Source organism: the organism of the source record quoted next, unplaced genomic scaffold (genome assembly GCF_019419815.1).
Source record: "Pyrus x bretschneideri cultivar Hongxiangsu unplaced genomic scaffold, Pyrus_bretschneideri_v1 Contig138, whole genome shotgun sequence".
NCBI lineage: Eukaryota > Viridiplantae > Streptophyta > Magnoliopsida > Rosales > Rosaceae > Pyrus > Pyrus x bretschneideri.
The window spans coordinates 1-26,299 of NW_025999433.1; the positions used below are offsets into that span (position 1 = coordinate 1).

Here is a 26,299-nt window from a genome sequence, read left to right on the forward strand (position 1 = left end):
AGTGGGTTTCGATTAAATTCATTGTGATTGCAATTTGCATAAGCAGCCACAGCTCTACAATTCACTCACTCGTGGCCTGCATTATATGCAGTGCTTTGATCTGAAGGTTTGGTGAAACAAAGAAACCGTGTTCAGAGTAAAAGGCAGAGTTTGAAACTCCTAACTGATCAGGAAGATCGCCGCCATGAACTCGGCAGTGGGTTTCGATGAAATTCACTGTGATTGGAATTTGCACAAGCAGCTGCAGCTCTACAATTCACTCACTTGTGGCCTGCAACATATATATCCAGCAACAATATATATATATATATATATATATCATTATAAAACATATACATATATTACAATGCAGTGCTTTGATCCGAAGGTGGTGTTGTAAAACAAAGAAACCGAGTGCCGAGTAAAAGGCAGAACGCGTTTGAAAGTGAAAGTGCCGAGTATGTTGAATTATAAGTCTCTAGCTGATTGAATATTAGAAATAAGATGAGTTTAATGTGTGTATTCACTTGAGCAAATCTGTCAAGTGTAAAGTTACAAGTTGTAAGGCCATGAGAGCCATGTGGTGTGTGATCCATGTAATTAGGTAGATGAGTGACTAAGATTAAAAGTAGAGTTTTGTGTGGTCCTAAAGCTAAGGCCATCAGTTAATGTAAAGGAGTGTGAGTGCTCATTTTTCAGAGCTGAACAAAATTATTCCTCTGCAGCATTTTTGCAAGAGAGAACAAGAAAGAAAAACTTTCGTTTCAACTTCTTCCATCTCTGTTTTCATTTTCTGTTCAGTTCTTCCTCTTCGGATAAAACCTATCAAATCAAGTTACACTAACATGGCCTCAGAGCCAGGTTCGATCATTTGAGATCTGGGCGTAAACTGTGAAGCATTTGAGCTACACTTAAGCTCGTTCCGGCTCAAGCGAAGTTGCCAAAACTCCATAGATTCCGATTTCGATTTGTGTTCGTCTTGTCTAAGCTAAGAGATGGCTGGGTCTGGAAGTTCTGAGGTGAGAACTCCGATCTTCTCCGGTGAGAACTACGAGTTCTGGAGGATTAAGATGATGACGATTTTCAAATCTCATGGGTTATGGAGATTGGTTGAAAAAGGGGTTACGATCTCAGAGTCAAAGAAGAAGAAGGCTGAAGGAAGCTCAGAGGAAGAAGAAGACGATGAGAAAATGGTCACAGCATATATGCAAGATGCAAAGGCTCTAGGTATTATACAAAATGCGGTTTCTGATCAGATTTTTCCTAGGATCGCCAACGCCGACTCAGCTAAGGTGGCATGGGATCTACTGTATGGAGAATATCATGGTGGTGATCAGGTTAGATCCGTAAAACTTCAGAATCTTAGAAGAGAATTTGAGTATGCTAGAATGCGAGATGATGAATCCCTATCTAGTTATCTTACAAGATTGAATGATTTAATTAATCAGATGAGAACATTTGGTGAATCTCTTTCTAATGAGAGACTTGTGCAGAAGGTTCTGATTAGTCTAAGTAAGCCTTATGATTCCATCTGTTTAGTTATAGAAAACACAAAGTGTCTAGAGTCTGTTGAGTTGCAAGAAGTTGTTGCGATTTTGAAGAGTCAGGAACAACGATTTGACTTGCATAATGTTGATACCACTGAGAAGGTTTTTGCATCATTCTCAGTAAGTCCAAAGGGGCAAAATAGAAGTGGAGTTCAATCTGGCTCGTCAAAATTCCAGAAGAATTGGAATGCTAAGGGAAAGAAATGGGATTCGAAACCTCGATTCCAACAGAAACCTTTCACTAGTCCTGCACCAAATCCATATCAGTCACAGTCAATGAGTCAAGAGACTGTCAAACCACAGTGTAGAGTGTGTTCTAAGTATCATTTTGGTGAATGTCGATATAAGGGGAAGCCTAAGTGTTATAATTGTGATAAGTTTGGTCATTGGGCTAGAGAATGCACTATAGGGAAGATTGTGCAAAAGGCAAACTCTGCAAATCAGGTGGAAGTGTCAGGAAATTTGTTTTATGCTAATAGTGCAATTTCAGAAACAAATATCAATGGAAATTGGTATGTTGATAGTGGTTGTAGTAACCACATGACAGGGAATGCTGATCTCCTTGTTGACATAAATACAAATGTTGCTGGAAAGGTGCAAATGCCTACTGGTGTGTTAGTGAATGTGGCTGGAATGGGTTCATTGCAGATTGACACTAACAGAGGTAAAAAATATATCAGGGAAGTCATGCATCTGCCAGGTTTAAAAGAAAACTTATTGAGTGTTGGACAAATGGATGAGCATGGATATTATCTAGTGTTTGGAGGAGGCTTGTGCAGCATATATGATGGACCTTCACTTGAAAACCTTATCATCAAGGTTAAGAAGAAGGAAAATCGATGCTATCCTCTTTCTCTGGTGAAAAATAATCAGTTAGTTTTGAAGGCTAGTTTGGAACATTCTACTCAGTTTTGGCACAGAAGACTAGGCCACTTGAATTTCAGAGGGCTTCAGCAACTCAGTGAGAAGAATATGGTGCATGGTCTTCCATACCTAGAAGCAACCAAGGATGTATGTCAAGGATGTCAATTTGGAAAACAGCACAGAGAATGGTTTCCAAAAGATCAAGCCTGGAGAGCAAGCTGTCCTCTGGAACTTATACATGTTGATCTCTGTGGCCCTATGCAGAATGCATCATTGGCTGGAAACAAATTTTTCATGTTATTCATTGATGACTGTACAAGGATGATCTGGGTGTATTTTCTCAGATACAAATCTGATGCATTCAATTACTTCAAAAAATTCAAGTCAATGGTGGAGCTGCAGAGTGGTTTCAAAATTAAAAGTCTAAGGAGTGACAGGGGTGGAGAATTTTTATCTTCTGAGTTCACTAAATTCTGTGAAACTGAGGGCATTCAAAGGCAACTCACCATGGCTTATACTCCTCAACAGAATGGAGTAGTGGAGAGGAAAAATCGAACTGTGGTTGAGATGGCAAAGACTATGCTTCATGATAGAGGTATGCCATATGTTCTTTGGGCTGAAGCTGTACACACAGCTGTATATATTCTAAATAGGTGTCCTACAAAGGCACTAGGAAATACAACCCCTTTTGAAGCCTATAGTGGCAGAAAACCAGGTCTTGCACATCTCAAGATTTTTGGTTCCCTGTGCTATGTTCATATACCTACTGAGACAAGACAGAAGCTAGATGCTAAGAGTGTTAAAGGTGTATTTGTGGGTTATGCTACATGTGAGAAGGGATACAGGATATTTGATCCATGTACCAACAAGTTAATCTTGTCAAGAGATGTGGCTTTTGATGAATCTATGACCTGGAATTGGAAGGAAAGTTCACAAAGTTCAGCTGCTGCAACTTACATTCAGGATCAACCTGAGAATGTAGTTTGTGGGAATCCATATGAGATGAGTGTGATTGAAGGAAGTTCTCTCAGTCCTAGTTCTTCTTCTCATACACAAGAACAAGAAAGTTGCACTCCTGAGTCTGCACAAATTTCAGAGACTTATGATCACTCACCTCTAAAATGGAGAAATTTGAATGATGTTCTTGCTCAATGCAACTCATGCGTTCTGGAACCAGAAAGATATGCAGATGCAGCTCAGGATAAATCATGGTTAAAGGCAATGGAAGATGAATTAGCTATGATTGAGAAGAATGGCACCTGGAAGCTTGTGGATAGACCAACTGAACAGCCTGTTATTGGAGTTAAATGGGTCTATAAGACCAAGTTGAATCTTGATGGATCAGTTTTAAAAAACAAGGCTAGATTAGTGGCAAAGGGTTATGCTCAAAAGCCAGGTCTAGACTACAATGAAACGTATGCTCCAGTGGCAAGATTGGATACTATCAGGACCCTTGTAGCTTTGGCAGCATATAAGAACTGGAAATTATATCAACTTGATGTAAAATCAGCTTTTTTGAATGGTGTATTGGAAGAAGAGGTTTATGTGGATCAGCCTGAAGGATATGTAGTCAAGGGAAAGGAAGATAAAGTCTATCGATTGCATAAAGCCTTGTACGGATTAAAGCAGGCTCCAAGGGCTTGGTATGGAGAAATCGATACATACTTCTCACAGTGTGGTTTTCAGAAAAGTTTGAGTGAACCAACACTGTACATCAAAGCAGGGGGGCAAGACATTCTGATTGTCTCTATTTACGTGGATGACATAGTTTATACTGGAAGTGACAGACTGATGCTTGATGAATTCAAAGAAGACATGAAGAGAAAATATGAAATGACAGATTTGGGTCTTCTCCATCATTTTCTTGGAATGGGGGTAATTCAGACTAATTCTAGCATTTTCATTCATCAGAAAAAATATGCAAGTTCTTTACTAAGCAAGTTTGGTCTGAATGAGTGCAAATCTGTGATCACACCACTTGTGGCAACTGAGAAATTAACTAAAGATGATGGAAGTGGAGCAGTAAGTGAAGAGCTATACAGAAGCATTGTGGGGAGTCTTCTATATCTCACAGCTACTAGGCCTGACATAATGTATGCATCTAGTTTGCTTGCCAGATTTATGCACTGTCCCACTAGCAAGCATTTTGGAACTGCCAAACGTGTGCTCAGATACATCAAAGGGACTCTAGATTATGGTTTGGAGTATACAAAAGGCAAGGAGGCAATGTTGATTGGCTATTGCGACAGTGACTGGAGTGGATCACCAGATGATAGCAAAAGTACATCTGGATATGCTTTTTCGTTTGGAAGTGGAGTTTTTTCTTGGGCTTCAGTTAAGCAGAGTTGTGTGGCATTATCCACTGCAGAAGCAGAGTACATAAGTGCATCAAATGCCACTGCACAAGCAATCTGGCTTAGATTTGTCCTAGAAGATTTTGGGGAACTTCAAACTGAAGCAACTCCATTGCACTGTGACAACACCTCAGCAATTGCAATCACCAAGAATTCTGTCTTTCATCAGAAGACCAAACATATAGACAGAAGATATCACTTCATTAAAGATGCACTGCAAGAAGGAATCATTGATTTGATCTATTGTCCCACAGAAGAACAGATGGCAGATATTTTCACAAAACCTTTGGCTAAAGATCGGTTTAATTATCTCAGGAACATGCTTGGAGTGAAATCAGCTCAAGACTTAAAGGGGAGTGTTGAATTATAAGTCTCTAGCTGATTGAATATTAGAAATAAGATGAGTTTAATGTGTGTATTCACTTGAGCAAATCTGTCAAGTGTAAAGTTACAAGTTGTAAGGCCATGAGAGCCATGTGGTGTGTGATCCATGTAATTAGGTAGATGAGTGACTAAGATTAAAAGTAGAGTTTTGTGTGGTCCTAAAGCTAAGGCCATCAGTTAATGTAAAGGAGTGTGAGTGCTCATTTTTCAGAGCTGAACAAAATTATTCCTCTGCAGCATTTTTGCAAGAGAGAACAAGAAAGAAAAACTTTCGTTTCAACTTCTTCCATCTCTGTTTTCATTTTCTGTTCAGTTCTTCCTCTTCGGATAAAACCTATCAAATCAAGTTACACTAACAGAGTAGTCGACTCTGACTTTTCTGTTCCGACCTCTCATACAAAATAACTTTCCCAAATTGTCTTTTTATTTGTTTTTGTCTTCAAAAGTTAGAATTTGCTGCAATTTTTATTTTATTGGGTGGGTACCCACTACCCAGTGCCCTTCTTGAATGAAACTTTCAGTACGAATCCTACTGAGGTCCATTAGAGATCAGAAGCCGTACTGCCCTCTCTTACTCTCGAAATAATGAGGTGGGAAATTTTATTTTATTGGACGCGTGCCCACTACCCAGTGCCCTTTTTGAATGAAACTTTCAGTATGCCCGTATTGTCTTCATTTACTTCCACAAATAACGCGATGTGAATTTTTATTTTATTGGAAGTTTCAATAAAAATGACTTAAACTATTAATTCTGATAGGGTGCAGGATAAGCATAAGATGGAGGACGTTGGGGGTTTGGGTCTAGGTTGGATTGCAAGAGAAGGAGGAGGAAGAGGAGGGTGGGGGTTAGGAGAGGAATGGTGAAGGTGGTGGTTATGGAGAGAAAAGGGGGCGAGGAAAGGAGGAGTCGAAGAGAGAAGAGGGGCAGAGGTTTAGTGTTTTTAATAATTAAATTTTTTATTTTTTATTTTAATTTTATTATTATTATTATTATTTTAATGTTTTGACATGTGGTGTCTAGTCATGATCTAAGTGGGCGCCACATCATCAGTTAACAGAGATTCTGACGGAAAACTTAACAAATATATGAAAATGTCCCAAAATTATAACTTTAGATACCAAACTAAGACGAAAAAAACTTGATGTACCAAATCTTAAAAACTAAGAAATTTCAAGGTAGTAAACTTAACATCATCCGTCCTCTTCCGCTAGATCACCGCAGGTGATGAAAATCCGACAACTTCCGGTGTCAAATGAAGTTATCGGTGTGGTCTAGGATTTGGAGACATCAACATAATCTAATATATGTGAGCACTAGACAAAAGACTTGTCTATTCATATGTGTGGGTTTAATAATTTTTCAATATTTATCAGAATCTAAATATTTTTAGGTTAAAGTGTTCATAAAATAAATTAGGATAGTCTACATAATAGTTTACATAAAATCAATTAGCCTTAATTCATTTTTTAATAATCTTGGCTAAAAATTTAACCTACAAGGGTTGGAGTAGAAAAGTTGTTTATGAGTTAAAGCATAAATTGTCTAACTAGGGGTGGGTTGAAAAAACCGAAAACAAAAAAAAACCAAACCGAAAAAAAAACTGAACCGAACATGAAAAACCGAACCGAATTGAAATGGTCTGGTTCGATTTCGATTTTTGGGATTCGAAAACCGAACCAAACCGAAGCGTGTATAAAACGACATCATTTTACCGTTAGATGCACTGATGTTGTTTTTACCCTTAAGTTAATGTTGTTTTTTGGCTATGCTATTAACCCTATGAGAGTTTTCTAACCCCGCGTCTCCCTCACTAAGTCACAGACTCATTCCCTCACCTGTGTCGTTCTCTGATCTCTCAGCCATCACTCCCTCACCTATGCCATTCTATGATCTGTCTCCTGCGCCTCCCTCACTTTGTCTCTTAGTTAGCCATCACTCCATTCTCACAGCTAGGAGCCCCGCAGCCTTGCAGCCCCACAACCCCGCCGTCGAGCACTCGCCTGCCTCGCCATCCTCATAGTCGACAACCATTACAAAGGTAAGTATTTTGGATGGGTTTGTGTTTGTGAAATTACAGAAAGAAGTAAAAAAATTGGAAAGGAAAATCAAAATGTAAAAAGGAAAATGAGAAATGCCAAACCTCTAATTCTATCTATCTCTCTCTGTATCTGTTATTCCATTCCATTTATTAATTCTGTTACTGCATATTAATCTGAACCATCCCTATCCAGCAATTTGAGTTAGGGTTTATAGGTAATTAGATACATAGGAAATTGTACTATTTCTCTTCCTTTTGACAAATGTAGACCGTAACTCTAAAACCCACATTTTGGAATTGAGTTAGACCTGGTTTGGTACTGAGGTGATTCTGAAAAAAGCTACTATCAAAAAAAGCTGGGTGCTTTTTTTGTGTTTGGTAAATACTCAGCTTCAACTTTTTTTCACAGTTTTGGATGAAAAAAGCCAAAAACAAGAAGCTGCAAAACCTAGCTTTGAAAAATCGGCTTTTTTCACATCTGTTTTACATAAAAGTTTACCAAACAATCTAATACTGCTTTTTATTTTTCAAAAGCACTTTTACAAAAAAGTTTACCAAACACTCTGCTGCTTTATTTCACAGCTGCTTATTCTCACAGCACAGCAAAAGCAGCTTTTTTTTTTTAAAGCACAGCAATACCAAACCAGCCCTTAGAGTTCCCATTATTTTTCCTTTTTCCTATTAATTTCTTCTGTATAGGTTTCTGCTAGAACCCGAAAAGGTTTCCTTTCTGCCATACCACAGCAATGCATGTTCCTTTTTCATAATAATATGTTTCAAACCGAGGGTGTGATTTTGTTGTTGTTCTAGCGGTCCTTTGTTATGAATAAATTGTTATATATTGCGTAGGTAAACTCCTCAAAAAAGGTGAAAACATATCATGGCATTTGCCATCAGATTGGAATATGAGCTTTTCTTTCTTCTATCTTCATGCATCATGTCTCTTCTTAATTTCTTGATTGATCCCATTGACATGATTGACATGGTCTTTCAAGGCGCTGATATAAAACCATTCATTATGCTATATATGTTGGTCAGATCAAATAAGGTTATCTTTAACCGAATGAGGCCCAGATGACTCTCTTTGGCCCTATAGCCCTCCAAGAAATTAATATATTAATGAACAATGCATGGTCATATTTCTTACCATGTCCAACCGAAGGGCTAGAGGGCCATAGGCCAAACATAGCCTTGTGACAAAAAACCATCTCCAATCGAAGGCCATAAGGCTATAGGGCCAAACATAATTTAAATTTAAAGACTACAACTACTTAAATTTAAAAACTACAACAACTTAAATTTAAAAACTACAACTAAATTTTAAAAACTACAACAACTTTAATTTAAAGTCCATAATCATCATCATCTTCATCATCCGCCATTGTAGGAGTATAGTCGGAGGTAAACAATTGTCACCGGGCCATAATTTTCCTCTTTTTCCTATCAAAATAGGCCTTACTCATTGGAGTGTAATCCGAAATGTTCCTTTGCATATTCCTATCATCCATCTCTTCTTGTATTTGTTTGACTTGTTCTTCATGCTTACGGTTCCTTTCTTCAGCGGCAATGGCATTTTGCTCCGCCATTAATTGCAATGATGTTGCCACTTCCTGTTGAGCGGCGTAATCATCCTTTGCCTTACCCTTTTCCTTCAACCTTCGAGCCTTGTTTCGTCCCATAGCCCTAGGTGTGGAACCTTCACCCGAAGACGGATTTTCTACCCTTGTTTCTTGAATGGTAGGAGATCCATCTTCATCCTCATCTACAACTGAGGATGTAGTTCTGAACATCGGCGTAGGACCTACTCTATGTTGAGGTGGATCTTCAAGTAACATCCACCCCTTACAAATTTCCCAACAACCGTAATGCTAAAAGGGTATTGCCCTCCATATACAATTCCTCTGTTTGGCATACCTATAAAATATAATTACAAAAATTAAAGGAAATTAATTTATGAAATTAAATGTAATAGAATTAAATATAATTACAAAAATTAAAAGAAATTAATTTATGAAATTAAATGTAATATAATTAAATATTTAAAATAAATTGTGAAAACACTTACTTCGTCGTAGTAATTGGCGCCGCTTTCATGTTTACTTGCGGTTGCTAATAGTGATTGATGCCATTTTATTCAAACTTGGATGAAGATGTTTCTTCCATCTTGAAGAACAACTCTCGTGGTTTCGGGTATTCCGTGGAGTGGTGCCTTCGTAGAACTCATAGTATTTTTTGAACACACGAGTCCAAACACCTTCACTTGTTTGAGAATGTCCCCTCACACTATCTTTTGAGACCCATCTATAAGCCCTGCAAAGTACTTCATCTTCTTTTCGGGTCCAAACCCTACCTTTCATTGAAGATGAGGCTACTTGAAAATTATTTAAAAAATTGAAGGAAATATTATTGGAAGAGGTAAGAAAATAGAATGTGAAGAATTGAAATAGAATGAAGCGAGATAGTATGGAATGGTGAAAATTATGTGACAAATGATGTAGGAATGGCTTAGGTATTTATAGGAAATTAAAATGAGAATTTAAAAAAAAAATTTTAAAATTTAGGTTGAAAAAAAAAAAAAAATCAAATCCAATCCAATGGTTGGTTGGCTAGGTTGGGCCAGTTGGTTGGCCATTCGACTCTTTTTTGTCTCGTGGGGCCCATTAGCTCTCAGTTGGAGACGGTTTCGGGCTATTTTCAGCCCTGTAGCCCTCTGGATCATTCGGTTGGAGATGGCCTAAGGACATTGTGGATTTGTTAAGATTGGCTTTAGGTTTTTCCTCCAGTCATATGTTTGTTGAGACAAGTCTAAACACATGTATGCACACATATGCTCATTGTGGCTGCTGTAGCTTTTTATTTTCATCAGTTAATTAGGAGTATATTTTGCATTTGTATTTTTTCGATTTGGTACATCGTCGAATATGTCCCTGACTCTTTTTGTCAACCAGATCTTTGTTTGAATAGAGAGGTGGTAGGAAAATAATCAATGATAGCATACAGTGGTATATGTTAATTTATGCCTCTTTTTGTCAACCGGACCTTTGTTTGAGTTATGGTTATCTACTTCTGCTTATTTCATAGATTCATTATTCATATATGTTAACTTTTGCCTATAATTTAAAATGTGGTATCCAGTGGTATATGTTAATTTCATAGGATAATTTTTGCCTATTTCATATATGTTAATTTCACCGACTTTTGAGGAGATTGAGTTTTGTGAAGAAGTTGAGAAAGGTAATCTTACTTATTAGATTTGGTTTTGTTAGATTATTTAAATTAGATGTTATGTTGCATACTTGCATTACATCATGTTCTTTCTTTCTTTATTTGTATGTAGAAATGACAAGTGGAAGTTCAAGAAAATGTACTATGTTGCCTCATAGGCCGCCTAAGCGTTGAGTTTGAGGACTTGTAGAGAATAAGTGCGTGTAAGACATGAAACCTTGAAGTACTTTGTTATGTTTATTTTAGGTGTGGATACTTGAAGTGTGATGTTTATTTTAAATTTGGACTTTTGAAGACTTAAACTTTGATTTTTTTTTTAGTTTGGACTTTGGAACATTTGATTGATGATTCTAGTTGAACTTTAAATGTTTATTTTCATTGTGTTGGAATGCTTATGTTATGATTGTGTTGGAGATGTTAAAATTTCAGATTTCAATGTTGGAAACTTGGATTGCTTATGTTATGATTATATTGGAGATGTTAACATTTCAAATTTCAAAAAAAAAAAATTTGAAAAAAAAAAAAAACGTAACCGAAGCGAAATTAAACCGAACTGAAAAAAAACGAAAAAAAATGAACCAAACCGAACCGAACCAAAGTTTCGATTTTGGCAAAAAACCGAACCCAGCCCTATGTCTGACCTAGAAAATTTAGGTTTTAACCTAAGGGTTGGAGATGATCTTATCTGTTCTTCTTCTTTTTGCTTTTTTAAAATTTAAAATTTTTAAATTTTTTTAATATCCACGTAGACTCAGATTGACCGCGGCACCTAGTCATTGTCCACATGGGGGTTACGTCACAAGTTAACGATTATTTTAATAGAAAAGTTAACAGATGTATAAAAGTATCCTATAATTATCACTTTAGAAACCTGACTGAGATTAAAAAACTTGATGTATGAAATTATAAAAACCAAGAAAATTCTGGGTAGTAAAGCTTTTTCATTTTTTTAACATTCATTTTCAATTGGGTTTTGTTTTCTTTTTGGTGAACTACATTTTGCAACTGGGAAAAACTTTTCATTTTCTATTGGTTTTTTTTCTTTTCTATTGGCTATTTATATTTTGCACCCTCTTTGTTTTGCGTGATTTTCAAAATGGGTCATCAGATTTTAATTTGTCACATTGCACCCTAATATTTTGAAATTGTATCAATTTACTCATTTTGTGTAATGAATTAACTAAATCTTCATTAATTTGATGACATGGTGAGCTTAAATCCGTAACTGGATTGACATGTATGCCACATTTGCAACATATAACCTAAAAACTCATCAATTTATTGTATAATAGACATTTAATGTTACAAAAAGTGTAAATTGATATAGTTTCAAAACTTTAAGAAACAATTTGAAAAAATTAAAATTTAATGACCTAATTTAAATATCATCTTAAACTTTGAGAGCATAATATATAGTTGGGGCAAAAAACTTTAACAAAGAATCTCTCGGAGTCGAACCTATAGTTATATCCAACTTTCCTAAACATTAACCACGATTGAAATAAAAAAGAAATTGACATGACCAAATTTAAATAAATTATTATAAAGACAACTAGGTTATTGCTGATTTTATACATCCATCAAAACCAATTTTTCTTTATCATTGTCATGCATTTAGATTCTAATTATAACCTCATCCTTGGCTCAAACGAAAATGAGAGATTAAAAGAGTAAAAAATAGAAATACAAGGTTGACAAAGCAAGGATCAATCCTCTCCTGATCTTTCTATGGGGATCCTCATAACCAATAAGTGTGGGCCGTTGGATGAAAATCCAACGGCTATAATTATTATAACGGTAAAGGGACCCTTCTGTTTGTAGCCGTTAGATTTTCATCCAACGTCCCACACTTGTTGGTCATGAAGATCCCCATAGAAAGATCAGGAGAGGATCCTGATCCACAAAGCAAATGCACTCGTTAGTGACAATCTAAAAAAGTCATATAATATAAAAGTACTTCAATTAAAGTTCAAAAGGCCAAAATACGGCTTAAACATGATTTTTCAATCTACGGGGCACACCGCCCGAAACAACACCAAAAGGAAATGGAAAAAGAACTGCAGCCCAAATGCAACCCAAGAAAGGAAGTCACGTAGGGAGGTGGGGGTGAATTATGTTTTTCAAGGTTGTCCAGAGGCCATCTCCAATATCCAAGATGGTCTTGAGATTACCCTCATTTTCTTTAAATTGATCTTGCTGCAGGAGCAATTTCTCGAGTTGTGCCTGGATCGGTTCAGTCTCTTTGATGGCGCCGTGAATTTCCGCAACTATTGCGGCCTGCCTGGCTTCAATCCAGAATTTCCTTTCTGCAAGGTCTTGAAATTCTCTCTCCTTGCTGCCACAAAACTGAACCTTAGGTTGAAGAAGCTGTTTCGTAGCTTTGACTTGTTCACTCAAGTTTTTGGCCATATCATACTCAGGATAGGCTTCGGGGTAGGCTAGAACAGATTGCTCTAGCTGCTCCAATACTGCCAAAATCATTAGTCCGATGTCGGTGGGAAAGTAATTAGAACCAACCAAAATCATAGCAATGTCCATTTCTGAAGTAGGAGTAGAAATGGAGGAGCTGGCCAGTGTATTGGATGCAGACGCTCGGTCTAAAAGTTCATGAAGTCTTTCATGGGAGCTCATCACGACAACTTCTTCAATGGTTCCAAGGGGTGTAGCCTTGGACTTTCCTTCTTCTGAGGCAGTGGAGTCTAGAAATAAGTCATCACGCTCTGCTAAGAAACTATTTATATAGAGTCTCCCTCTATGAAATATAGTGTATGAATGCAGAAAGCAAAATCAAATTCCTAAAATGCTAAAGAAAATTCGAGTTTAATCAGCCAATACAATATTTCTTAACAAATGCAACGCAGCAGAAAGTCGTACTTGGTGGCGTAATTGCAGGCTTCTCAGAAAGTCATACTCGATGACATATTTCTTAACAACTTTGAAGAAAACATAAGAACCACAGATGAACTTGGATCAAAATATATTTACGAACACAAGTAAATATCCGTAAAAAAAAGAAAAAAAATTATTCAACTCTTACAAGATCAACATACTCATATTGCAATAAATTGCAAAATGTCAACATTTTTATCCAACATATCAAACTTACGATGATCGCGATCGCTCTCCGCCATGAAGTCAGCAGCGGGTTTCGATTAAATTCAGTGTGACTGGAATTTTTTGATGAACCAGTGTGATTGGAATTTTGCACAAGCAGCTACAGCTTTACAATTCACTGACTCATGGCCTGCAATATATAATGCAGTGCTTTGTTCTGAAGGTTTTGTGAAACAAAGAAACCGAGTTCCAAGTAAACGGGCGAGTTTGGAACTCCAAATTGATCAAGAAAGGTTTCGATTGGCGTTTAAAAGTGAAAGTGCCGAGTAGCATACTCTGACTTTTCTGTTCACTTCTCACACAAAATAAGGCTCGAGTGCCGAGTAAAAGGCAGAACGCGCTTAAAAGGGATTGCCGAGTATTAAAGAGTGAATGCCGAGTAGTAGCTAACTCTGACTTTTTTGTTCAGACTTTTCATACAAAATAATTTGTCCGCATCAAATCAATCGGAGCACCCGAAAAAAAAAAAAAAAATCAATCGAAGCACCAAATTGTCTTTTTATTTGTTTGTCTTTAATATTCCGAGTTTACCCTTGTTTCTGGAAGAAAAAAAAAAAAGGAGAAATTAAATTCACATTCTTCTTTTTGTTACCTCATTGATTAAAATCTTATTTATTTTCAATTTTTGATTAAGGTCCTTGGGTATTAATAACATCATTAATTATTTGAATAATAAAATATTTTTATTTTTAAAATATATTCCTTTAGAGTTAAAAATGTTACAATTAGTATATTTATATTTATGGCTAAATTTTTTATCATATATTTTTATTTTTAGTTTGTAACTATTTTTAATTTGCAAATATTTTTTTAATTTGTACCAATTTTCTTTTCATTTTTAATTTGTACCCATATATTAGTTTCTTTTTGTGCCCATATTTTTTAAAGTTTTATTTGTGTTTGTACCCATGTGTACACCTTCACATGACATTGTATATTTAATCAATAATAGAAAAATTACATATTGTATATTTATGTTTTATGCCTAAACTTTGTATCATATATTTATATTTCTAGTTTGTACCCACTTTTAATTTGCAATTTTTTTTTTAATTTGTGATATTTTTTTTTTAGTTTTATTTTGTACCCATGTATTAAAATATTTTTTAAAAATTCATTTGTACTCATAATTTTTTTAATCTTTTATCTGTACCCTAATTTATTTATAATGTACCCATTCTTCTTTATTAATGTACCACTTTTGTTATATGTGAAATGTACCAATTTTAATTGTTTATTGTTTTGACATGTTTCGTCTAGTCATGATCTAAGTGGGCGCCATATCATCAATTAACAAAGGTTCTGATGAAAAACTTAATGGATATATGAAAATGTCCTAAAATTATGATTTTAGGTACCAAATTAGGACGAATAAAACTTGATGTACCAAATGTTAAAAACCAAAAAATTTCAAGGTAGTAAACTGGGATTAGCCCTATAAAAAATAACATGAGTTACCCACAACACCTACGTCCTCTTCCGCTAGATCACCACAGGCGATGAAGATCCGACAACTTCCGGCGTCAAATGAAGTCGTCGGTGTGGTCTAGGATTTGGAGACATCAACGGAATCTAGATATGTGAGCACTAGACAAAAGACTTGTCTATTCATATGTGTGGGTTTAGTAATTTTTCAATATTTATCAGGATCTAAATATTTTTAGGTTAAAGTGCTCATAAAATAAATTAGGATAGTCTACATAATAGTTTACATAAAATAAATTAGCCTTAATTCATTTTTTTATAATCTTGGCTAAAAATTTAACTTAGAAGGGTTGGAGCAAAGAAGCTGTTTTTGGGTTAAGACATAAATTGTCTGACTAAGGGTGGGATAAAAAACCGAAAACCAAAAAAAAAAACCAAACCTAACCTAAATGGTCTGGTTCGATTTCGATTTTTGGGGATTAGAAATCGAACCGAACCGAAGTGTGTATAAAACAACGTCGTTTTACCCTTTAGATGCACAAATGTCGTTTTTACCCTTAAGTTAATGTCGTTTTTTGGCTATGCTATTAACCCTAGGAGAGTTTTCCACCCCCACACCTCCCTCACTAAGTCAGACTCACTCCCTCACCTGTGTCGTTCTTTGATATCTCAGCCATCACTCCCTCATTTGTGTCGTTCTATGATATCTCAGCCTTTTGACAAATGTAGATCGTAACTCTGAAACCCACATTTGCGTTAGGGTTTATAAGTAATTAGCTACATAGGAAATTGTATTATTTCTCTTCCTTTTGACAAATGTAGATCGTAACTCTGAAACCCACATTTTGGAATTGAGTGAAGAGTTCCCAATATTTTTCCTTTTTGCTATTTAATTTCTTCTGTATAGGTTTCTGCTAGAACCCGAAATATTTTCCTTTTTGCCATACCACAGCAATGCATGTTCCTTTTTTACACAGCAATGCATGTTCCTTTTCCATTCGTCACTGGATGGCCCTCTGGCAGTGAGTACTCCCAAGTCAATTTTGAATCCTTCTTTCCGATACATATATAAGTTTAAGAACTTAATTACTTTTCATTTCTATAGGTCCTTTATAGATTTTTGGATTACTTAAGCAAATTTGACTGGGAGAACTATTGTATAAGTTTAAATGGACCAGTATGCAAATCATCCTTGCCTGATATAGTGGGTAAGAGATATTATTGTGTGCTTTTAATAGATCCACTAAATCAACCTTGGGCGAAGTGTCAGCAGAAGTATGCATTCTCCCTAAAGTCTATTGTCCACTTTAATAATCGTTCGTTGTTTGCCTTTTTGCACAGATTGATTGTCGTGTTTTTGAAAATTTCAGCTGTTTAAGGTAAGCAATTTAAATTTTTTAATTATTGAGTTTTAAATTTTAGGCTCTTTATAGTATATGTGATATATATTTGCTTAGTCTCGTATTCTGTGTTTCTTAATGCTTCTTTTTCTCATTTTTGGTTTTTGTCCAGTGTGGTTTGCCCTAATTTCCACCTTTTAAAATGAAACAATCAAATTATAAAGTTTACTTATATTTTACAAGTTGAATGCAAAAGTCATAACATCAAATGTTAACATAAAAGATGACTTCTGGCGAGAGACCAGTCCAAAAGGCCAAGGTATGCCATTGTGATACTCTAATATCAAATAGATAGTCATTTATCTCAATATACAAAATGAGTTCCAACTCATTCTAAAATGTCTGTTTACATTTCCTTTAAAAAATAAGTAAGATGTTATTAGTGAAAGGATGTGATTTAGAGTAGACATCATTTTCATTCTACCAATAGAGTTATCATTTCATGTCTACGTTTGCATTCTTTACAGTATAAATTTCTTCATTTCTTCATGTCTAAATTCATTGAATTTTTTTTCTCTTTTGCCTAGGCTGAGAGAACTTATTAGGATGAGAAAAAGAAAGGTACAGAGTTTAAAATTTTTTTTTTTTTTTTAAAGATTGTTGCCATTATAATCTATAATTTCTCTTTCATTCTATTTACAGATTTGTTTGAAAACTTGCGGAAGAAACAATGAGGCGGTTGAAGTGCAGAAAGAAGGTTTACATTAATGCTACTAGGCTAGATCACTCTCTGAAATTTTCAGTTCGAGGTGTGTGTATATATGTTTGTGACCCTTGCATACTTGGGACAGAATTTGAGTTTTAGCATTACAACTATTTGTCCATAGACACATGATGCAGATTGGGCATGAAAGTCACATTTAAATTGGCATGAGTTAAGGTGCAAAATGAAAATTTACAGCCGCAATAGAATTTCTAGGATCTTACCAAAACAAAAAGGGTTGTCCATGCAATCTAAGAATGAAAATTTCAGCTGCGATAGAATTTCTTGGATCTCAACAAACAGTTTCTGGGATTTGAATCTTTTCCATTTTTAGCTTATCCTTGAATAAGGAATTTTGATGAATTTATATTTACCACTCAGTTTTTTGGTGTTTTCAGGCGATTGGAGCTGAATATGGATAAGTTTTTGAGACTTTTAGACTTTTTGGACCTCTCAAGATTGATGTGGTAAGGAGTTTATAGAGTTACACATATAGTAGTCGAATTGTTCTCTATGTTGTGTTGAATCTAATTTACTGGTAATACTTTCTGCTTGGTATTTACTATGCACGTGCATATTCATGTTATACTAAATGAAAACATACACAAGTTTTCTTCTTTTCATTGTTAATCTACTGATGCTAAGGATAATTTGAGCTTTTACACTTTTCATATTTAACTTGCAGGATCAGTATCACAGTACACATTTCCACGATTCTGTGTTCTGTCTTTCTCCCTTTTGTGTAATTTTAGTCCATTGAACTACTCTTTTTAACTTAAGATTGAATTGAAGTGCTAAGAACTTGGTTAAATGAAAGTTTACTTTGGTTTGATGACATTTAGGTATTCGGTGTTGAGTGCAAGATTATTAGGTCCACAATCATTGGATGCATGGTCTTTCATGTGTTTTTACCATAATATATCATAATCGAAAAACTCATCAATTTCAGGCCATCTCCGACATCTCCGTCACCTTTTAGGCTATTTTTCGACCATCTCCGTCAACCATTGGGCTTCCAAATAGGTATAATTTTGTTCTAAACTTTCATATCTTCATTTTAATATATTATGTGTCAAATTTGGTTAAGAAACGATTGAGTTACAAAGCTTTGAAAATTGCCTAATCTTCCGGCCAAAAGCTTTGGGACATTTAATAGAGTTTGTAACGGAATGATCAAAATAATGGTTGGTGGACAATCTCAAGGACCATTTTGACTTAAAAAACCTTATTTAAATTAGATGTTATGTTGCATACTTGCATTACATCATGTTCTTTCTTTTTTTTATTTGTATGTAGAAATGGCAAGTGGAAGTTCAACGAAAGGTACTATGTTGCCTCATAGGCCGCCTAAGCGTTGAGCTTGAGGGCTTGAAGAGAAAAGTGCGTGTAAGACATGAAACCTTGAAGGACTTTGTTATGATTTTAGTTAAGTGGAATATTTTTTTAAAGTTTGAACTTTGTTATGTTTATTTTAGGTGTGGATATTTGAAATGTGATGTTTATTTTAAATTTGGACTTTTGAAGACTTAAACTTTGAAATTTTTTTTTCAAATATTTTTTTTTTTTTTAAGTTTGGATTTTGGAAGACTTCATTGATGATTCTAGTTGAACTTTAAATGTTTATTTTCTTTGTGCTGGAATGCTTATGTTATGATTATGTTGGAGATGTTAAAATTTCAAATTTCAATGTTGGAAATTTGGAATGCTTATTTTATGATTATGTTGGAGATGTTAAAATTTCAATTTTCGGAAACAAAAAAAATTTGAAAAAAAAAAAAGACATGACGGAACAAGAAAAAACCAAATCGAAATTAAACCGAACAAAAAAAAAATGAACCGAACTGAACCAAATCGCAACAGTTTCGGTTTTGGCAAAAAACCAAGCCATTTTTAATCGAACCTAGCCCTATGTTTGATCTAGAAAATTTAGGTTTTAATTCAAAAGTTAAAGATGATCTTATCCTTTATTCTCCCTTTTGCTTTTAAATTTTTTTTTTTTACTTTTGAAATTAAATTTTTTTTTTCAATATCCACGCGGATTCAGATTAACTACGGCGTCTAGTCATTGTCCACATGGAGGTTACGTCACAAGTTGAAGAAAACTTAACGGATGTATGAAAGTGTTCCAGAATTATCACTTTAGTTACCTGATTGGGATTAAAAATCTTGATGTATGAAATTATAAAAACCAAGAAAATTCTGGGTAGTAAAGCTTTTTCAGTTTTTTTAACATTCATTTTCAATTGGGTTTTGTTTTCTTTTTGGTGAACTACATTTTGCATCTGGGAAAAGCTTTTCATTTTCTATTGGTGTTTTTTTTTTCTATTGGCTATTTATATTTTGCACCCTCTATGTTTTGCGTGATTTTCAAAATGGGTCATCAGATTTTAATTTGTCACATTGCACCCTAATATTTTGAAATTGTATCAATTTACTCATTTTGTGTAATGAATTAACTAAATCTTCATTAATTTGATGACATGGTGAGTATTAAATCCGTAACTAGATTGACATGTAAGCCACATTTGTAACATAAAACCTAAAAACTCATCAATTTATTGTATAATAGACATTTAATGTTACAAAAAGTGTAAATTGATATAGTTCCAAAACTTAAACAATTTGAAAAAATTAAAATTTAATGACCTAATTTAAATATCATCTTAAACCTTGAGAGCATAATATATAGTTAGGGCAAAAAAATAAAAATAAAAATTAGTATCTGGTCCCTAATTACTAATGTTCATTAACTGAAACTTTATTAGTTTTCAGATCTTGATCCAAGTCCCTAGCATTAATGTAATAATGAATTTACATATCAGTTACATAATTTTTTTAAATAAAAATTAATAATAGATTTATAATTTTAATACGCAAACCTTTATTAAACTCCTAACTAATTTTCAATTCAAAACATTCCAAAATACATAAAAAATTAGAATAAGTTTGTACCCATAAGCTGTTGAGAAAGGTACCATTCTCTTCGTGTCATCGAGAAGTATGCTTTTCGTTTTTGAATCACTCGATTTCGTTGAGTATTGAAAAAGTAGTTTCCAGCGAGTTTCCAGTTTTCCCACGGACCAGTCATCTTTCAAGCTATTTTTCGGCCATCTTCGGCAACCCTTGGGCTTTCAAATAGGTATAATCTTGTTCTACACTTTCTTATTGCCATTTTGGTATATTATGGGTCGAATTTGTTAAGATCCACCACCAAAAAGAAAAGTAAAAGAATAACAATTGCAGCCCAAATGCAACCCAAAGAAAAAGTCACAGAGCGAGGTTGTCGAAAATTACTTTCTTCAAGATTGTCCAGTAGCCATCTCCAATAACCAAGCTGGTCTTGAGATTAGCCTCATTTTGTATAAATTGATCCCGCTGTGGGAGCAATTCATTGAGTTCTGCCTGGTTTCGTTCAGTCTCTTGGACGGCGCCACCAACTTCAGCACATATTACAGCCTGCTTGGCTACAATCTGCTTTCTCTCATTCTCAAGTCTTTGATAGTCTCTCATCTTGCTATCACAAAACTGAACCTTAATTTCAAGAAGCTTTCTCATATCTTCGACTTGGGCATTCAATTTTTTGCCCTTATCATACTCGGAATAGTCTCGAATAGGTTGCTCTAGCTGCTCCAATAATTGCAAAATGCTTGTTTTGCCGCTGTCAGAGGGAAACCAACTAGAAACTACGAGTCTCTTGATGTGTGAAATCATGTCAGTTTGTTTAACACTGCCAGCCATAGTAGCAAAGTCCATTTGTAGAAAAGTTCTGACTGTTTCTATGGCTTGCGAGTCTGTGGCAGGAGTAGAAATGGAGGAGCTGGCCAGTGTATTGGGTGCAAACCCTCGGCCTAAAAGTTCAAGGAGGCTTTTATAGGAGTCCCAAACTGCAACTTCTGAAAACTCATGACTCTACAATAGAAAGACGTTGGAGAAAACTATTAAGGCCTCGTTAAGCTAGTGTCAAGGACTGGAATGGAATAGAAGATAGTTTAGTTTTGAAGTAAATTTATCCCTCCAAATTCTTCTATTTTCTAATCCATGTTTTACCTTCAAATTTGACAAGACCTAAGGGACGTCGAATTAAAGAAAGTTGTGTACGTACCTTTCCTGACCCAAAATCATTTTGAACGACAGCCTTGCTTTTGCCATTTTTTGGCTCAATAGAGGTAGGCTCGAGTTCCTGCTCTTGATTCTATGTTCAAACAGATTTGTTAACAAAAAGGTTCAAATAAAGACGGATCAAAAGATTTAAAAAATAAAAAAAACATACGCGCACACACTACAAATCAAAGATGAAATAGTGTTTACCTCAAAATCTTGGTTGGCATCTGAGGTTGGTCTTGATTGCAGCATGGCTGGAGTGCTAGACTCAGGAGCAGCAGTTATGTTGGTTGCAGCAGAAGTAGCAATTGACTTTTGAGCCACCAAAACAAAATATTGTTAGAAGTTTAGAAATGAAGGAAGACAATAGTAAGAGAAGGAATTTGAGTTGCATTCTGTAACGAGAAACAGGGAATGTTAGTTTTGGAACATGAAATAATTGGGGGTTTCATCCACGAGTGACTTTGGGTGGCTGAGTCTACCTTCTGGCCACAGGTGACTTTGAGTCGCTTCCGCGATTGGTTTGTATCGTTTCCCTCTTCCTCTTCATCTACTCCTTCCGTGGTTGCAAGGGGTGTGACCTTGGAGTTAGTGGAATCTAGAAATAAGTCATCACCCTCAGCTAAGAAACTATTTAGAGACTGCCTTTAGGAATCAAGTGCATGAATGAGAAAAAATCAACGCAGTTTTTGTAATGTTGCAACTTGAGAATTTACCGCATTGCCTTTTTCCAAGAGATGAATGACTTGGCTGCACCGCAGCACTCGAGCCGGCTCTCGAGTTGGTGCAGGCTGCATCAGAATAATAATGGATTAAACTTTGTGAGCATAGGGAAAAAAAGTACAAAACAAAAGAAAAAAATTATCGTGCCATTGTCCACAATCTTAACCCAGATTCCAGTGTCTTCCTCTTCATGCAAATATGAAACAGATTCTTCAGTTTTTTGTTGTTGACCAATTCAACAAATAGCAGCTATTTAATGAATTCATGTATTGACAAAGACGATATAGAGTTAAAAGATACACTGGAACAAGTTGCTTGAATAAGACAAAGGATCACATTGCACGTACCAGGTAACCCAGTACATGAATTCTCGGGGATTCCCCCATCACTAGGGTCTGCACATTATAGAATGTCAAGTGAAATAATGAACAACTCCAGAGAAATATGGAAGGCAAAGCTGGCAAAGGAATAACAAAGGGAAACAACCAACAAGTTTTGTTAAACAAATCACCAAAATCTTGAAATTTTTTGGAAAAACACAGACAATGTACAACAAAAACGTGAAGAAACAGCTTCCTCAACCTCTCTTTCTTTGCAATCTGATTCAACAAACAGTAACTATTTGAACGAATTCATGTGTTGACAAAGACGATATGGATTTTTAAAAGGAAACAAGTTTTACTTAAAAGTATCAAGGAAAACTCAAGAGGCGATCTGATGGTGGCTGGGCGAATTCGTAATTCGTGGAAGCAAAAGATATGTGTACACGAGTTGTAGTAAACATAATTCTTATCTCAAGTCATCTAGGGGTCATGGAGTGGTGAAAAACCCTTAAAACAAAGCGCAAATGTGCTCCACATGATGTGCTTTGACTGAGTTTTTTACAAAACTAACAGAGGTAGTACATTCACACTAAAGGAACAAACAAGTTTAGTTTACCAAATCACCAAAATGATTATAAAAGAAAAGTAGTACTGGATGAAACAGGTACTTGTCAAGTACCTGTTCATCATCTCCAAAGTTTGATGAATTTGGGCTACACAAACTATGGAAAGAGGTTTCAGTGTCTTCCTCTCCGTGCAAATATGAAACAGCTTTTTAGTCTTTTTTTTATTGACCAATTCAACAAATAGTAGCTATTTAATGAACTCATGTATTGACAAAGACAATATAGATTCAAAAGATACACTGGAACAAGTTACATGAATAAACAAAGGATCACATTCCACATACCAATAAATAAATTCTCGAACCAATTATCTGCACATTATAGAATGTCAGGTTAAATAATGAAAAACTCTAGAGAAATATGGAAGGCACAGCTGCCAAATGAATAACAAAGGGAAACAACCAACAAGTTTTGTTTAACAAATCACCATAACCTTGAAAATCTGGAAAGTTTATCGCATCTGTAGCTTGTGAATGCTGGAAATTACTTGAATTGGAAATAGAAGAAGCAATCTCATATCCAGGAACATAGAGTACCCCATGACTTGCTTGGTGATTAGATGCTGCAACATTTATTGTGTTAAGCGAAGACGACAACAATAAAAGAAATACATAGAAGATAAACACGGAGAACAAATAATACAAAAAAAAAAAAAAAAATCACTGAAATATTTGTAAAAGATTAGGAACTCGTTAGAGAAAGATTTTGACAATGTAAAACAAACAACTGATATAGTGGTTTTGAGTTCTGATGTTTGAGCACTATTCAAGTTTGTCACATTCGTAGCTTGTGAATGCTGGAAATTAGTTGGATTGGAACTAGAAGAAGCAATATCATGTTGCAATCCAAGAACAGGGGGAAACCCAGAACTTGCTTGGTGATTATATGCTGCAACATTTATTGTGTTAAGCGAAGACGACAACAGTAGAAGAAATATATAGAAGATAAACATGGACAACAAATAATACAAAAAAAAAATCACCGAAATATTTGTAAAAGAAAAGGTACTCGTGACAAATTTCGGGGAAAGATTTTGACGATGTAAAACAAGCACCTGAAACAGTGTTTTCGGGCTCTGATGTCTGAGTACTATTCAAGTTTGTCGCATAAGTAGCTTGTGAATGCTGGAAATTACTTGGATTGGAACTGACAGTGTGAGGCATAACCTTTATATCCCGATAGTGGATAAGAACCATATTTGAGAGATTCCTACAGCAGTGAAATATTAGGGTTTAGAGGAGAGATTACTGCATTAAGGCCGAAAAAGAGAATAAATTCTTTTAGAAACTTACTTATCAACCAACCAGTAAATGCGTCGTTGAAAATCATTATCATCTTCTCTATGAGCATAGTAGCAGTGCACTGCATCAACACCTTCAACCTGACAGAGATGTACAATAATAGTTCAATGAGTTTAATTAGGAAAATAAGGAATTTTCAACATGATTATTTTCTTCCCACAAATGCAACACATCAAAATTATACCATGCCATTGCTCCATATCAATTTTGTACCAAAATTCTTCCAACTATACTACATCAAATTACAGATGGCGATATCCAACATGCCAATTTGTTCCACAAAATAAATCAACATCTACAAGATTAACTGATTAAGTTACATAACTATAGTTGTATGGTTAAGTGTCATGCTTAATACATCATATTTCTTATAACATCAACCTTGGCGTATGCTTACCTTGAGCTTCTCATGGGCTTCCTTAACAATCTTTCCATCTTTTGTCTTCTTCCATTCATAGCCATCTTTTCTAAAATGCCTCTGCACGTTCTTATCAAAAAAAAAAAAGGATCCACCTAAAACAATTCATGTGTGTCAAGCAAATATAGGTTTCATATGTTTCCAAATAAAGCAATTCAATGTTCACATGCATCCCAAAATAATTAATAAAAATGAAGTCTTAACATCCAATGCAAATGTCGATTCTTATATTCTTGAAAGCCAATAATACTATATCCCAATTAATTTCTTATAAATAAAAAAGGGTTCTATTATTGGCACTCCAAAAATCTCATTGTGCACTCCTCACAAATGAGAATTTTAGAGCGCCAACATCAATTCGCATAAAAAATAGCCTGATTAATTTTATAAAGAAAAGAAAAACCCACAAATCTCATGTGAGAGGGCAATCCAAAAGAAAATGATCTACCAACTCGACCGATACTTTACATAAACACCGGTTGACATAAACTTTCCTCTTATCCAAATGACCAACAGTTCAAAACTTATCAAGGGAATTTTCAATACACATCCAAATAAATCTTCTAAGAATGATGCAAAAAGAAAAATCAAATTCTTAAAATGCTAAAGAAAATTCGAGTTAAATAAGCCAATACAATATTTCTTAACAAATGCAGTGCAGCAGAAAGTCATACTTGGTGGCATAGTTGCAGACTCCTTAGAAATTGTAAATCCGTTAGGATTTCGAAGAACATCACATATTTCCTCCGGACGTAGCCATCGATGATCTTTCCCGTCGAGTCTTGCTTCCATTTCACTTGCTGCATTCAATCATATCATAATCAAAAAATATTCATAATCAATAAATAATAAAATATCTAAGTTGAAAATTTTTATATATTTCACGTGTGTGTATATATACATATATTGACAACTTTCAAGAAAACATAAGAACCACAGATGAACTTGGATTGGATCAACGTACTCATATTGCAATGAATTGCAAAAAGTCAAACATTGTTATCGAACATATCAAACTTACAATGATTGTGATCGCTCTCCGCCATGAAGTCAGCAGTGGGTTTCGATTAAATTCATTGTGATTGCAATTTGCACAAGCCGCTACAGCTCTACAATTCACTCACTCGTGGCCTGCATTATATGCAGTGCTTTGATCTGAAGGTTTGGTGAAACAAAGAAACCGTGTTCAGAGTAAAAGGCAGAGTTTGAAACTCCTAACTGATCAGGAAGATCGCCGCCATGAACTCGGCAGTGGGTTTCGATTAAATTCACTGTGATTGGAATTTGCACAAGCAGCTGCAGCTCTACAATTCACTCACTTGTGGCCTGCAACATATATATCCAGCAACAATATATATATATATATATATATCATTATAAAACATATACATATATTACAATGCAGTGCTTTGATCCGAAGGTGGTGTTGTAAAACAAAGAAACCGAGTGCCGAGTAAAAGGCAGAACGCGTTTGAAAGTGACAATGCCGAGTAGTCGACTCTGACTTTTCTGTTCCGACCTCTCATACAAAATAACTTTCCCAAATTGTCTTTTTATTTGTTTTTGTCTTCAAAAGTTAGAATTTGCTGCAATTTTTATTTTATTGGATGGGTACCCACTACCCAGTGCCCTTCTTGAATGAAACTTTCAGTACGAATCCTGCTGAGGTCCATTAGAGATCAGAAGCCGTACTGCCCTATCTTACTCTCGAAATAATGAGGTGGGAAATTTTACTTTATTGGACGCGTGCCCACTACCCAGTGCCCTTTTTGA

At 35.2% G+C, this 26,299-nt stretch overlaps 2 protein-coding genes and 1 long non-coding RNA gene across 13 annotated transcripts; 1 reads left to right on the plus strand and 2 right to left on the minus strand.

Moving 5' to 3' along the window:
- Window positions 1–12,335: 12,335 nt before the first annotated feature.
- Window positions 12,336–13,816, minus strand: LOC125475129. Of its 6 annotated transcripts, none has more exons than XM_048579481.1 (2): window positions 13,499–13,816; window positions 12,336–13,073 (listed from the first exon to the last, which is right to left on the minus strand). In XM_048579481.1, the coding sequence occupies exons 1-2, from the start codon at window positions 13,521–13,523 to the stop codon at window positions 12,481–12,483; spliced, it is 618 nt and encodes a 205-aa protein (XP_048435438.1). In that variant the 5' UTR covers window positions 13,524–13,816; the 3' UTR covers window positions 12,336–12,480. The 6 variants fall into 6 exon arrangements, with proteins under 6 accessions (XP_048435438.1, XP_048435437.1, XP_048435436.1 ...); XM_048579480.1 differs by having other exon boundaries at window positions 12,336–13,076; XM_048579479.1 differs by having other exon boundaries at window positions 12,336–13,091.
- Window positions 13,817–15,904: 2,088 nt separating this feature from the next.
- LOC125475131 lies at window positions 15,905–18,657 on the plus strand. 2 transcript variants are annotated; one of them, XR_007256468.1, is made up of 7 exons: window positions 15,905–15,953; window positions 16,037–16,590; window positions 16,859–16,892; window positions 16,974–17,080; window positions 17,433–17,501; window positions 17,984–18,057; window positions 18,331–18,657. It is a non-coding gene; the product is annotated as an uncharacterized LOC125475131 (long non-coding RNA). The 2 variants fall into 2 exon arrangements; XR_007256467.1 differs by lacking the exons at window positions 15,905–15,953; window positions 16,037–16,590 and having other exon boundaries at window positions 16,633–16,892.
- Window positions 18,658–20,118: 1,461 nt separating this feature from the next.
- LOC108868362 lies at window positions 20,119–25,929 on the minus strand. Of its 5 annotated transcripts, none has more exons than XM_048579485.1 (14): window positions 25,548–25,929; window positions 25,201–25,326; window positions 24,506–24,621; window positions 24,100–24,188; window positions 23,862–24,016; window positions 23,241–23,369; window positions 23,092–23,118; window positions 22,206–22,315; window positions 22,025–22,107; window positions 21,852–21,926; window positions 21,618–21,765; window positions 21,343–21,447; window positions 21,137–21,226; window positions 20,119–20,943 (listed from the first exon to the last, which is right to left on the minus strand). In XM_048579485.1, exons 1-14 carry the CDS (start codon window positions 25,570–25,572, stop codon window positions 20,302–20,304), a joined length of 1,920 nt encoding a protein of 639 aa, XP_048435442.1. In that variant the 5' UTR covers window positions 25,573–25,929; the 3' UTR covers window positions 20,119–20,301. The 5 variants fall into 5 exon arrangements, with proteins under 5 accessions (XP_048435442.1, XP_048435443.1, XP_048435444.1 ...); XM_048579486.1 differs by having other exon boundaries at window positions 21,618–21,716; window positions 22,006–22,107; XM_048579487.1 differs by lacking the exon at window positions 22,025–22,107 and having other exon boundaries at window positions 21,618–21,716; window positions 25,548–25,926.
- Between the last annotated feature and the right edge of the window lie 370 nt (window positions 25,930–26,299).